This window comes from Perissodus microlepis, chromosome 3, assembly GCF_051167445.1.
Source record: "Perissodus microlepis isolate ML-2025 ecotype Zambia chromosome 3, ASM5116744v1, whole genome shotgun sequence".
Taxonomy (NCBI): Eukaryota; Metazoa; Chordata; class Actinopteri; order Cichliformes; family Cichlidae; genus Perissodus; species Perissodus microlepis.
This window is the reverse complement of record NC_140463.1, coordinates 10,992,841-11,008,190: the sequence shown is the minus strand read 5'-3', so window position 1 is coordinate 11,008,190 and position 15,350 is coordinate 10,992,841. Positions and strand designations below refer to the sequence as shown.

The window sequence follows — 15,350 nt, the reverse complement described above, 5'->3', positions numbered from 1 at the left end:
CAGAAGGATTACCTGCTTGGAGGCAACTGAAGTAACAACGATGTCTGGCCTCAGAGTTGTCTTGGCTACCCCTTCGGGGAACTTTAACTGCTTTGCCAGGTCAACTCTCAGCTCCCAATCGTGCACCATTGCCAACATGCCAGGCGAGGTGTTTCGGACTGGTGCTGCTGGCTTCTCCCCAGTTTTTATAAATGTTACCTTGTTCTTAACTGAGCAGGTGCTCTTATTATGACTGATCCCACTTCAGATCGAATCCGCTACAGCCTTCAGGACTTGATCGTGTCGCCAGCGATATTGCCCTTGGGTCAGGGCTTTTGGGCAGCAACTTAAAATGTGCTCCAGGGTTCCTCTGTTCTGACAGAGAAGACAGCCTGGTGTCTCCACCTTCCCCCAAGTGAAGAGATTTGATGGACTTGGTAGCACATCATATACTGCGTGAATCAGGAATTTTATCCGCTGGGGTTCTGCTTTCCACAGATCATTCCATGTGACCTTGCACTCTACAACTTGCTCCCATTTTGTCCAAGCCCCCTGCTGCCTCAATTGCACGCTCACTTCTCCTCAACTCCTGCTCGCACCTCCTCAAGGATCAGCGACCGCCTATCTTTCCCCTGTGCCTTGTTGTAGTTAGGTGTTCTACTGCTACCCAAGCCCACTCTTCCCTGGGCCACTGTACCCACTATCACCCTTTGCTGCAGCCTTGATACTGTAATCTCAACAGCCTCAGCAGCCCTCCACTTCTGCCCGGTCCTAACCTCTATTCCAGCCAGGGCAACCTGGGGGTCACTGGACTCCCAATATTGGAGCAGCTCCCTGGAACGGCTCACCATAAACTCCTTGCTTAGGCTGCTAAAGTGGAGCTTCAGCTTGTTGTTATGACCATACAGAGCGATGCTACTCAGGCTTCGTGGCAGACCCAACCACCTGCGCAGAAACCTGCTGATCCTCATCTCGAATCCTTCCACTGTTGAGATGAGAACTTCATAGACTAAGAGGGGACACAAAATCCGGGGAAGAATTTCTTGCTGATAAATCCAGGCTTTAAACTTGCCAGGAAGGCCAGATTTATCCACTGATGAGAGCCAGGCCTCCAGGTCTTCGTTGGTCGCTTGTATAATTAATTAAATGGGTCAATAATTAATTAAATGTGTTAATTAAATAAAATTAAATAAATAAATAATTGATTTAATGTTTTAAATGAAATTAATGGCCATTTAATTAATTATTGTAATGTTTGTATAATTAATTAATTCCAAATGTAATTAATTAATGAAAAAATAATTAAATATTTAAGGGTCTGTTTAATGAATTCATTTTGTCACTCCTGGCCCTCCATGGCATACTATTTCCTGTAGTATCAGCTGTACCACTGTCTCTGTACAAATGAAGGAAGAGGACATCTTCAGAGGAAGAGGCCGGGCTTTACTTGGTGTCATTAACAGAAATGAAAAAAGCTCAAATGAGTGAGAAGGACGATGAAGGAAACATCTGTGCTGTGTCTGCTCTGTAAGTAGAATCTCTGTGTTTGTTTGAATTCTTGTACTTTGACTGTCTGCTCTCCTGATAACTGGAGGAGAAGACATGAAAAACAAATCAGGCTGAATTCAAGTGCAAAACACCATGAGGACCAACTGCAGGTCTGATCTGACTCTTTATCTTTGCTCAGGAGTCGAGGAAACACAGCAGGCAGTGAAAAGCTCAACTCATTCACTCATTATATCAACACAGCTACACAGTGGACACATGACTTTACTGTGTTATTTAATTACACTGAATTTTTTGTAAATACCCACAGTATAGTCAGTGCAAATAAAATAATTATTTTAATTATTGCTGTTAAAACAATGTTGCTCATTTTCAGAGCTGCTTTTTAAAAATGCATGCCAAACTAGAGGTACAGGAAACAGAAGGTTCGTGAGATCTTTCAATAGTTGCTTTTCAGCATCTGCTGTTGAAATGATTGTAGTATTAGAGGCATCATAGCGGTCCAGTTGTTAGTGCTGTTTGTGTGGAGTTGTTCTTTATGTTCACCTCAAATCAACCTGAGTGTCATTTCTCTTTAGTTCTGATCTCACTGCTGAGCTGCACAACAAACAAAGGTCAGTAACCTTCTTCTGTCACAGTTTAAACCTGATTAATGCTCACTGATATGACCTGATTCTGTTCAAGTAGTGATAATGTCATATGTCAGCACTCGAGATGTGATGCAGAGGAAAGTTTAACTGAAGGCTTTTTATCAGCACTTTATTGAGCTGATGAAAAACAGATTATGACAAAAGCATATCATAACTTTAACGCTTACAGCTCATCTGACTATGAGTCCCAGCAGCTCTCAGTTCTTTGAAGGAGACTTTGTGTCTCTGAGCTGTGAGGAGGACGACAGCTCTGCTGGATGGACTCTGAGGAGAAACACAAGCAAAGGAAATACCACTCAGTGTGGAGATGGGTGGGGAACATCATTTAACTCTTCCTGTGACATTAGTTACATCGTTGAACGAGACAGTGGCGTTTACTGGTGTGAGTCCAGAGAGGGTCCCATCAGTAACATGGTTAACCTGACAGTCACTGGTAAGCTGAGTGTGTGGAGTTAGTGTTGATGAAGCTGTGTGTAAATGGATGAAATGCTGTAGTTTGTCTCTGTGTTGAGGTGGATCAGTGATCCTGCAGAGTCCTGTCCTCCCTGTGATGGAGGGAGATGACGTCACTCTGCTCTGTAAAACAAAGACCACTCCCTCCAACCTCCCAGCTGCTTTCTATAAAGATGGCTCCCTCATCAGGAAGCAGCCTACAGGTCACATGACCATCCAGCATGTTTCCAGGTCTGATGAAGGCCTCTACAAGTGTGACATCAGCGGTCATGGAGAGTCTCCATCCAGCTGGATCACTGTCACAGGTGACACACTCACCTGTCTGTGTTTCTGCAGGTTTCAACATTCACAATGTGACGACAACTTAATGACTGTGTTTGCTTTATTTTAGACAAACACACCACCACACCTCCACCTACATCCACACCTCCATCTACATCCACACCTCCATCTACATCCACCTCTGCTGCTGTTCTCTCTGTGTTGTCATTTGTTGGATCATTCTTTTTTGTGGTTCTACTGGTGTTACTGGTTCTGCTGGTGAGACGATGTGTTCACAGGAAACTCGAAGGTGAGACTCAGGGTTGTTCATTTTAAAAACAGGAAGGATCATGTAGACATCATTTGGAGTTAAAGATCATTTTAAATTCCTTCTCAGCGTCTTTATTTAAATTCTTCTATTTAAAGTCTGACTTTAATTAAGTTAATAATTTTGTAGTTTCTGTGACATCCTAATGTGTTGAAGCTTCAGCCTGATGATGAACGCTGACAGCTCTGTGAGTGTGGTTGGTCACTTACGCCTGTATTTCCTATATTTAATGCATCAAAAACATTTCCCGGCTTCTCTGCTCTCTCTGTTCCTCCTGATGAACGCAAAACTGAATTTAACAACCAAAATCATATTTTTTTATTCTTTCTCCTAAAACACCCGGTAAACGTTACTTTCAAACTGAACAAAATTAATTTGTTAATATTTTTTGTCTTTAGCAAAATTTTGTGTGAGTCACAGCAACCTGCAGTGTGTTTTCATGATAATGAAGAATCAACATCACCTCTTCATAACACCAGCTACATATACTCAGAAGCACAAGACACTTCTCTTTTGGCTAATAATAGTGTTCATGCTGTGAGAACATGTTTGCTTTGAGCTTTGTGGTGAAGTGCGTCAGTGTGGAAAAAAATGGCAACATTGTGGTCGTTTACTTTTCTTGTTCTCAGAGGCACCTCGCTGTTCTGTGTGCTCGTTGGCAAAAGCTGCATAAAAGTAATTAATATCACAGCACTGTTGCAGTTGTAACTGCAATAATTAAATGTATTTTATTCTGCAGAGAGTGAAGCAGCTGCAGTTGATTCATCTGTGAGAACTGAATACGTCAGTTATTTACCAAACACCATCAGAACATGGTCCAGGTACAGCTGCTCTTTATCTTTCACTTTGGACAGAGACATGCTAGCTGCTCACCCTGTTTCCATTCACCATGCTAAGCTAAGCTAACCACATCAGGACTCCAGCTCAGAGCTCTGACTTGTGAATCAGATTTCTCATCACTGTCACAAACAAAATCCCCTTTTGCATTTTGTCAGATTTGGGGACCACAATGTTTTTTTGTAGCTATTTCCATTGCTGGGTTTCAAAAATGGCAAGATGCTCTTGTGACTCATCGAGGGACGCCGCTTACCATCCAATCGGTGGCATGCAGTTTGTTGACATGAGATTTTCAGTTCGCCTTGGATAGTATCACAGTTAAGTAGATACTAAAAAAGTACCTGTCAAGAGATGTATTCTAAAACACTTCTTCAGCAGAGAATCAGAGAGGAGAAACACACAGGTTTTCTTGATAGCAAGGGCAGCCACCAGAGCATTCGCACGAGAGTGAGGGCTCAGAGACTCGCAGCTCTCAAGAGTAGCAAACCGTCCATCTCCCGTTAGACAGGAAGTAATGAGAAGTAGCACTTCCGGTAGGATGTCAAAATAAAATGAACAGTGTGCCAGAAACAAATAAAGATTGCATGAACTTATATAACATTACATAACATGAGGGCCGACTCTTAAGGAGCCAGAACACTCCCCGCCTGACATCAGTAAGATGTCACACTTGGACCCAAACTAAACTTGTTGCACAGCATCTGATACAAGAAGAACAACATCCGTGACTGGTCTAAATTAAACTTTGGCTTTACCATCTTTCACCACCTTGACTTCTACCTTCCTGACAAGTCCATCAAGCCTCAGGAGGCCTGATTTGTTAAGGTAGGGAGAAAGCTTTAAGAGCGGGCTTTTCTTTGGGATGTCCTTCCCTGACTCTAAATGTTGGAGCTCCTCTGGGAAGCTTTCTCGTTGCACTGCTTTTATAACCGTCTCTCTTGCTTGCTCAAAATCTGAGGTAGTGAGTTCATGACATATATGCCATCCTTACATTGTCCGCCTGATTGCTTTACCTTAAAGGTGCGTGCAATGTGCGGCAAACGTGGAACTGCCCTGGAAAGGGACTGCCAGCTGGAGAAAGATTTTAAGTTTGCAGTCTTTAAACAGGGGCATGATGTTTGAATGGTGGCAGTGATCAAGGGACGAACTTCAATGTCTGAGTCGGGGTTTAGAAGTTGGAATGTATCTCATGAGTTGCTCTCTAAGGGCTTTATGGGAAACTCCGGCCCTTTCAACCATGTGCTGGACAACATTTTTTCGGCAGGTAGAGATCTGGATCCGTGATCGGCCGGGTTGTGCACCGAGGGTACATAGCCCCACTGAGTTGGTTCTGTTGCTCGTCTGATGCGTTGCACCTGGTTGTTCACGAAAACGTAAAATCTTCTTGCCTCATTGTAGATATAGCCAAGAACGACTTTGCTGTCGGAGAAGAAGCGCATGTTACTAATCTGAATGTCCATTTAATCTCTGATTAGCTCCCCAACTTCCACTGCTAACTAAGTACAAGTCTCTGGGCAAATGGAGCATTGACTGGTCCATTCACTCGCTCATACACTTTGTGCACTTGTATTATGTCTCGGCCTAACAGCAACATAATTTCGGCCTCAGGGTCTAGGGGCTGCATATGATCTGCTGGGTGTTTGAGGTGTGAATGGGCTAGAGCAGCGGTCCCCAACCCCCGGGCCTCGGACCGGTACCGGTCCGTGAGTCGTTTGGTACCGGGCCGCGAGAGTTGAGGCTCAGGTGTGAAATGTATAGTTTTCAGGGTTTTTATCGGTTTTCAGCGTTATTTTATCGTTTTTATCGTTTACTCGGTTTTCCTTGGTCTTTTCACGTGCGTTATGAATAAATTTTCTTTTTTTCGGTACCGGTACTAGTTTTATTTTGTTGTATTTATCCGCGACACCTTAAAGGCCGGTCTATGAAAATATTGTCGGGCATAAACCGGTCCGTGGCGCAAAAAAGGTTGGGGACCGCTGGGCTAGAGCAATCTCTTGCGTTGGGATTTCATTCTTGTTGTCTGGGAGTGAGTCACACTCGAGCAAAGAAGGCAGAGGAGAGCTGAACTGGCCATCAACGGACTGTATAAAGAGGTTCTCAGCTAAGCGGCCATTTGTGGTGGAAACTAGGGATGCAACGATACCAATTTTTTCAAACCGATACGATACCGATCCTTGGATCTGAGTACTTGCCGATACCGAGTACAAAAACCGATACGTCTACCACACACACAGAAAAATGCAATGAATTGGAAGACAGTTTTTTTTATTCTCTGTCAATAAAAAATCAAATATTAATAAAAAAGACCACAAAAATTAAATTTAAAGTAAAAAATAAACACTTCTCTTAAATTGTCCAGTGTCCACATTGTAAACAAACAAACAAACAAAATAACTCAAGTATTTTGGAGTCTCCAGCTTTCAGACATAACATTAATGAACCTATTGCAGAGTATCCACATTGTAAAAACAAATAAATAAATAACTGAACTCTTTGGGTCTCTTACCCGCTTTCAGATTGAAAAAATAAATACTTCTGTTCAGAATAAAACAAATAAAACTTAGGTTTCAGAATAAAATAAACACTTTTGTTAAATTATTGCACAATGTCCATATTATATCCAAACAAAATAACAGTGAACTATGTGGCACTGTTTACAGCTTTCAGATTTACATAACATTAATGAACCACCTATTGCAGAGTGTCCACATTTTAATCAAACAAAAAAACTTCAGTCAGCAAGCAGTGGTGTGACCTCCGAACTAAACTGTTTTTGGGAAAGTGAGAGGTAGGTTCTTTTTGATGAAAAGAATCATCTCTGCATGATCAGCTGTGAGCCTGTTTCTGCTTTCATTCACAATGTGTGACACTGAGCTGAACAGCCTTTCACTATCTACAGGGAGTGCAGAATTATTAGGCAAATGAGTATTTTGTCCACTTCATCCTCTTCATGCATGTTGTCCTACTCCAAGCTGTATATGCTCGAAAGCCTACTACCAATTAAGCATATTAGGTGATGTGCATCGCTGTAATGAGAAGGGGTGTGGTCTAATGACATCAACACCCTATATCAGGTGTGCATAATTATTAGGCAACGTCCTTTCCTTTGGCAAAATGGGTCAAAGGAAGGACTTGACGGGCTCAGAAAAGCCAAAAATAGTGAGATATCTTGCAGAGGGATGCAGCAGTCTCAAAATTGCAAAGCTTCTGAAGCGTGATCATCGAACAATCAAGCGTTTCATTCAAAATAGTCAACAGGGTCGCAAGAAGCGTGTGGAAAAACCAAGGTGCAAAATAACTGCCCATGAACTGACAAAAGTCAAGCGTGCAGCTGCCAAGATGCCACTTGCCACCAGTTTGGCCATATTTCAGAGCTGCAACATCACTGGAGTGCCCAAAAGCACAAGGTGTGCAATACTCAGAGACATGGCCAAGGTAAGAAAGGCTGAAAGATGACCACCACTGAACAAGACACACAAGCTGAAACGTCAAGACTGGGCCAAGAAATATCTCAAGACTGATTTTTCTAAGGTTTTATGGACTGATGAAATGAGAGTGAGTCTTGATGGGCCAGATGGATGGGCCCATGGCTGGATTGGTAAAGGGCAGAGAGCTCCAGTCCGACTCAGACGCCAGCAAGGTGGAGGTGGAGTACTGGTTTGGGCTGGTATCATCAAAGATGAGCTTGTGGGGCCTTTTCGGGTTGAGGATGGAGTCAAGCTCAACTCCCAGTCCTACTGCCAGTTTCTGGAAGACACCTTCTTCAAGCAGTGGTACAGGAAGAAGTCTGCATCCTTCAAGAAAAACATGATTTTCATGCAGGACAATGCTCCATCACACGCGTCCAAGTACTCCACAGCGTGGCTGGCAAGAAAGGGTATAAAAGAAGAAAAACGAATGACATGGCCACCTTGTTCACCTGATCTGAACCCCATTGAGAACCTGTGGTCCATCATCAAATGTGAGATTTACAAGGAGGGTAAACAGTACACCTCTCTGAACAGTGTCTGGGAGGCTGTGGTTGCTGCTGCACGCAATGTTGATGGTGAACAGATCAAAACACTGACAGAATCCATGGATGGCAGGCTTTTGAGTGTCCTTGCAAAGAAAGGTGGCTATATTGGTCGCCGATTTGTTTTTGTTTTGTTTTTGAATGTCAGAAATGTATATTTGTGAATGTGGAGATGTTATATTGGTTTCACTGGTAAAAATAAATAATTGAAATGGGTATATATTTGTTTTTTGTTAAGTTGCCTAATAATTATGCACAGTAATAGTCACCTGCACACACAGATATCCCCCTAAAATAGCTAAAACTAAAAACAAACTAAAAACTACTTCCAAAAACATTCAGCTTTGCTATTAATGAGTTTTTTGGGTTCATTGAGAACATGGTTGTTGTTCAATAATAAAATTATTCCTCAAAAATACAACTTGCCTAATAATTCTGCACTCCCTGTACACTTGTGCATGGTGCTGAAAGGTATCTGCCCGCCAATTTAGCCAGGTTTGGGAACCACACTTTATTAACCATCCAGTATTGTAGAGGTTTGTCTTCTTGTAAAATTGCGGCCTCTCCAAGATATGTTTCTAACTCTACACTAGAACCTACCGCAGCTCTGCCCACCGATGCTGATGCCTGCTCATCTGCAATTTCATCAAACATGCTCTCCAAACTAGTTGTGGGCTGGTCACTGCGTGCCTTTCTTGAAGGTGGTTCATTCAGGTCATGATCCTCCTCTCCAGGCAACCTTTTTTTTTTTTTTTTTTTTTTTTTTTGTGTCCCGTTTGGATCTTTAGCCATCAGAATTGTTGTCTTAAGGCCAAGAAAGATGCCAAGCGGATTTATTTTACCAAGTGGATCATCATGGCCTTGCCATATTGGTCCATTTGATTGACCTTTATTATAATTATGTATTTATTTTATTTTCGGTTGCTACAAACGGGACAGACGTGACTGGGGGATAGGACAGGGAGAAAGAATGAAAGAAAGAGAGGGAGAGAAAGAAAACCAAAGGGGAGAAGAGACGGTGAGAAGGGGGGGAAGAAAGGAAAAAACAAACAAACAAACAAACAAAACGCCTGGATCACCTGTATGGAGAAAAAAAACAGAAGAGAAAGCAAACAACAAAGAGCAACATAATAAAAACAGCACCATCACAATAAACTAGCTAGCAGTAGATAACAGTAGATACTAAATAATAAACGATATTGTGCAGCACGCAAGATAGACAGCGCACAATGTGCTTTGAGGCAGCAGCCAAGAAAGGTGTAGTCCGCGTCTGTGAACACCCGTGTGTACACCTGTGTGCATACCTGTGTGGATCAGCATGCTTGTATTCCAAAGGTTTCTCCATGTAACGATCTGCTAGGGAGTGTGGGGAGCCATAGCCCCGTCCACCAGGGTATGAAGCAGGTATGGAGGAGATCCAGGCCCCAGATATCCAGAGGCCCCAGAGTACAAGGACCCGAGGAGGACCACCAAAGGGGGGGGGAACCGTGCCACCCTCCTGGGAAGAGCTGAGTAGAGCCCCAAACGAGAGGTCACCCCGCAGCTACGGAGCAGAGGCCAGAGGGGGTTGCAGTGGCGTGCCCGCGGGCTCCGCCGGCAGCCAGCTGTGCCAGAGAGGACCGAGCTTCAGGCCCAGAGGCCAGAGGCCTGAGGGCATCCCACCCCCCGGAAGGAGCCCAGCCGGGCCACAGGCGCCCGGCCCCGCCAATCGGCCACCAGGAGTGAGCCGGTACATGCATGAGCGCCCAGCCCCAGATGACAAGGACAACCAACACACCAACGTCTAAGGGCATCAGCCACCGGCAGGGAGTGTGGTGAGGGGAGATAGGCCTCCGTACTTTAGAGGGCCTGAGATGTACCCAGAGAGGTTGAGTCTAAGACCCAACCTGACATATAGACACAGACAAACAGGCACACGCGGACACAGACGTGCATTCCCACCCCCATATGCACAACCAAATACTCGGCACTCACCCAACGTGTAGACAGACACAAATAGACACTGCACAGACAGTCGCACTCCCCAAACATACTCTATATCCCAGGTCCAGGTACCCCCGCCCCCAGAGGGGCAAGCCGCACCTAGACCCAGGAGATGTAACCCTTCTCTCTGGGGTGGAGGCAAGCGGACCACCTCCTTATCTGCAGTAGCAGGGAGGCCCCGCATCCCAGACCCCAGTCTGACGGCCAGCACCTCCTCCCAGCCCCCCAGCCCTGACGGCTAACAGAACCGGGGTGAGTGAAGACCTCAAACCTCCCTACGCCCGCTCATATGTAATGTTGTTGTGTGCTGTTCTAAAGTGCATTTAAAACTCAGGAGAGCATGGTACTTGCTTCCTCTCAGAGAGCAGCACGGCTCCTCCCGAAAACCCTCAGTGTCTAAATGCATTTAAAATTGAGGGTAGGGCACCAGCGCCAGAGGTGGGTTGGAGTACAACGACCATCCTCTGGATGCTGTAAAACGTGCCCACCCCCAAGGCCCTATATGTATGTGTTATGTGAGAGTGTGAGTAATGTGGATGTCTAGGTTGCAGAATAAAATTGAGGCATAGGCGGTCAGAAGGGGACAGAGGGGGAGTGCCTCCCCTGCACCCTGGTGACATACCTGCACCCCAAGCCCTGCGTGTGTGGGTGGGTGTGGTAGAGCGGGAATAGGGAGGCAGCTGAGGATGGGGAGGGAAGAAAGGGAGGGGCAAGCGGCCCCTCCCTGGGGCCAGCTCCCCCGCTGACCCCAGTAGGCACCCCCACGCTCTGGAACCCACCAGGGCAAGGAGGCCCAGGCCCATCCGGACCGGGGCCCGCAGCAGCAGCACTGCCCAGCCCCACAGAGTCCGGGGCAGCCCACCCGACTCCACCCCAGAGAAAACTGCACCCACCCCATCATCCAATCATCTCCCAAACTACACAAGACAATAGACACCCAGGTTGAGTTCATTCTCCCCCTCTCCTATATCTCTCCCCCCACCTGCAGAGTGAGCTCCTGTAGTGAGGAGACCACCTGCAAAGATGTAACAACCTCCCCACCAGTTAGAGAGCCCCCTAGTTGGGCCGATGCACCAGAGGTCCCCTGCACTGGGGCTGAGCCCCCCTGCACCCACCCGCCCACTGCTCCGGCGACACAACAGCCAGGACCCAAGCCCCCAAGGCCCGGCCAGCACCCCAGACCGGGGGTCGGAGCACCCCCAGACCCCCAAGCCTCCACGCCCATCCCGGACCCTCCCAGGGGCAGCCAGGCTACCAGGCCAGTAACCAACGTCCGCCAGCACAGACCCTCCCCCATCTCCGCTGTACGCAGCCACAAGGAAAACACCATCCAAGAGCCCCAGAGCTTCTAACCAGGTCATGGCCACAGCCCCCAGGTTAGGCCCTCCAGGGAAACGTCCCTAGGGACTCCCCAGACGCCCTAAGGCCGTCCCTACCCCCACATCAACCACAATAGCGAAGGCAGGACCAAACCATGACCCCCCACCCCCACTAGGTGATGAAGCCGATCAAAGGAGCCCAAAGGGATTGATCAAATGTGATGGCAGAGGTTGTATCAAGACTAATGTGATCTATTAGATGGTTTTTATATTGGTTAGAATTAAGATTATTTTTATTTTTCCAGTTAATGAGGACCATTTTCTTGGCAATGCATAGGGCCGTAAAAACAACGTGGGCTGTGTTTATTTCTGCAGTGACCTCATCCAAGTTGCCCAGCAATCATACTAAAGGGGAGGCTGGAATGTTACATTTCAGACACTTTGATAAGTCTTCACATATCTCACGCCAAAATTTCTGAACTGGTGGACAGAACCAAAGAGCGTGGATGTAATTGTCCGGTGTATTTGCTGTGCAGTGTGAGCAGTTGTTGGAAGGCGTATAGCCCATCTTGAACATCCTATGACCAGTATAGTGCACTCTGTGTAATATTTTGTATTGTATTAATTGCAAACTGGGATTTCTGATCCATTGAAAGGTTTTTAAGCATATCTGAGACCAAAGGTTTGGGTCTAAGTTGATTGATAAATCTGCTTCCCATTTTGCAATAGGAAGGGATATTGATTCATCTATTTTAGAAAGTGTTCTGTATATTTTAGACAATAATTTGGGGGGTTTTAGACTAAGAAATTGTACCACACTTGGTGGTGTTTGTAATTCAGCTTCACTGGGATTAAATTTCTTTTTTACTATGGATTTAATTTGTTGATATTCCAAAAATCGTTTCTTGTTGATCCCATATTGTATAACTAGTCTGTCAAACGAAATAAAGTCTGTTCCTTCCAATATATGTTCCAAGTATTTAATTCCTTTGCAACTCCAATCTGCAAAGTTTATCATATTATTGTTTTGTAATATGTCCGGGTTGTTCCAGATAGGTGTACGTTTGCATGGGATTAATGAAGACTCTGTCATTTTTAGAAACTCCCACCATGCTGTCAGAGAAGAGCTGATGTTGATGCTTTTAAAGCATTCATGTCGTTTGATGTTTGAGCTGATAAATGGTAGGTCTGAAATTTCTAGGTTATTACATAGTGCCTGTTCTACATCTATCCAAGGTTCATCTAAGAAGGTGTGTTTAAACCATCTAGAGATGAACTGAAGCCTGTTGGCTAAAAAATAGTGATTAAAGTTAGGCAGATCTAATCCTCCTTTATCCTTGGTCCTTTGTAGTGTTTTTAAGCTGATACGTGGGGGTTTATCTTTCCAAAGGAATTTAGAAATGTACGAGTCTAGAGATCTGAACCAATCTTGTGATGGCTTATTTGGGATCATTGAAAATAAATAGTTTATTTTTGGCAAGATCATCATTTTTATAGCGGTGACCCTTCCCATGAGTGATATGGGTAAAGATTTCCATCTAGCCAGGTCGCCTTCTACTGTCTTTAAAAGTGGGATGTGGTTTAATTTAGTTAATTCTGAAAGTTTAGGAGAGACATTGATACCTAAATATTTTATATTTCCACATTGCAGTGGGGAAGGAGAAGAATTATGGAAGGAGCAATTAATCGGAAGAACTGTTGATTTCGACCAGTTAATTGAATAATCTGAGACACTTGAGAAGGAATTTATCAATGCAATTACCCCAGAGATATTGGTTTGTGAGTTTTGGAGAAAAAGTAACACATCATCTGCATAAAGGCTGATTTTATGTTCTATATTCTTACATTTTATGCCCTTAATTGTTGTAGCCTGTCTAATTGCTGCTGCTAATGGCTCAATAAAAATTGCAAACAGTGAAGGGGAGAGTGGGCATCCCTGTCTGGTGCCCCTCAGAAGAGAGAAGCGGGAGGATGTTTGGTCATTTGTTCTGACACAAGCTGTTGGGGAGTTATATAATATTTTTAACCAGTTTATGAAACAGGGTCCGAAACCAAATTTATGTAAAGTTGCAAATAGAAATTTCCAGTTAACTCTGTCAAATGCTTTTTCTGCATCTAAAGAAAATATTATGGTTTCAGTGTTTTTACTGCATGAGTAGTCTATTAAATTAAGTAATCTACGTGTATTTGTTGATGAGTGCCTACCTTTTATAAAACCAGTTTGGTCAGGATGAATTAAAAGGGGGGTTATTTTCTCTAATCTCTTTGAGAGAGCTTTGCAGATTATTTTAAGGTCTACATTAATAAGGGATATTGGACGATAGCTTGAGGGATATACAGGGTCTTTGCCTGGTTTTTGTAAGAGACTGATATTTGCAGAGTTCATATTTGGTGGTAGTCTACCATTTTCTTTGATTTCCTGCAACATCCTGTGAAAAACTGGTGCCAGAATTGTCCAGAATTCTTTGTAAAAATCTGTTGGAAAACCATCTGGACCTGGAGCCTTATTATTGGGCATACTTATCAGAGCTTCCTGGAGTTCACCTGGCGTCAGTGGCGAATCCAGTGCTATTGCTTGGGTGTCTAATAATTTTGGAAGAGTTATGTTGTCGAGAAATTGATCAATTTCGTTTTTAGATGGGTTTATTTGTGGTGTATATAAAGTTTCATAGAAATCCCTAAAAATGTTATTTATTTTTTTAGGATCATATATTGTATTCCCAGATAAATCTTTAACAGCACATATAGTTGTTTTTTCTTTATTGATTTTTAACTGGTTAGCAAGAAATTGTCCGGATTTGTTACCGTGTTCATAATTTTGCAGACGAAGTCTTTGTACTAAGAATTTAGTCTTTTTATTAATAATTTCATTTAATTCTAGTTTTGTCTTGCGTATTTTGTTTAATATTTCTTGATCTTGGTGTGACACATAGGCTTTTTCTAAGGATTTGATGTTTTTCTCTAGTTCCTGAATTTTTTTGTTTTCTTCTTTCTTCTTATGTGATGAGAAAGAGATTATTTTACCTCTCATCACGGCTTTCCCTGCTTCCCAGAGGACAGATGCTGATGTTCCAGGAATGTCATTAAAGCCTAAATATAGAGTCCATTCTTTTTTAAAGTATTTGATAAACTCTTCGTCTTTGAGCAGTGATGTATTAAATCTCCAGTTTTTTCTTGGTGTAGTATTATTCATCTGTATTAGTGTTAAAGATACAGGAGCATGATCGCTGACAGCTATAGGATGAATCTCAGTGTCTGTAATGTTACTCAGCAGTGAGCTGCTGACCAGAAAATAATCCAGACGAGAGTAGGAGTGATGGACAAGTGAGAAGAAAGTATATTCCTTACTATTGGGGTGAAGGGAGCGCCATGCATCGCAAAGACCAAAGTCGCTCATATACTGTTTGATTATATTTGTGGACTGCCAGTTACGCTGAGTTCCTGCTGTATTGAGCCTATCCATTTCTTCATTTAGTCCCAGGTTGAGGTCTCCCCCCAGAACAATTGTGCAGTCTAGGTGTTCGGAGAGTGTACTAAAAAAACCGTGGAAGAATGAGGGGTCATCAACATTTGGACCATATATACTTACAATACCTAGCTTTTGGTTAAGTATAGATAGTTTGACGATTAGGAATCTGCCCTCTGGATCTATAACTGTATCGAGTACTGTGAAATTAATATTTTTATGTATTAGAATTGCTACTCCTCTTTGTCTAGAATTATAACAGGCTGAGAACACATTAGGAAACTCAGGTGTTTTAAGTTTATTCAAACCTGTGACAGGCATGTGGGTTTCTTGTAATAAAACAACGTCTGCCTGTAATTTTTTAAGTTGGTTAAGTATTTTTAACCTTTTTTCCCTAGAGCCAGCTCCATGCACATTCCATGTGACAAATCTTAGCATGCCCATAGTTGTGTGTTTGTGGCTAATGATGTACGCTGTGTGTCTCGCTTAGACGGGTGAGGAAAATGGAAACACATCATTTTTTTTTTTTTTTTTTTGGTAAGTAAAGAGAAGAAAA

At 43.6% G+C, this 15,350-nt stretch overlaps 1 protein-coding gene across 2 annotated transcripts in view; it reads left to right on the top strand.

Annotated features, from left to right (window-relative positions):
* The window catches only part of LOC146389872 (low affinity immunoglobulin gamma Fc region receptor III-like), a 136,235-nt gene that overhangs the window by 34,819 nt on the left and 86,066 nt on the right, over positions 1–15,350 (top strand). The window contains exon 4 of one of the 2 annotated variants that reach the window (XM_084913385.1): positions 2,648–2,893. The exons of the other annotated variant lie outside the window; for it this stretch is intronic. Coding sequence (XP_084769511.1) covers positions 2,648–2,893 — 246 coding nt within the window. The remainder of the gene's footprint in view (positions 1–2,647; positions 2,894–15,350) is intronic. 2 annotated transcript variants of the gene reach the window in all.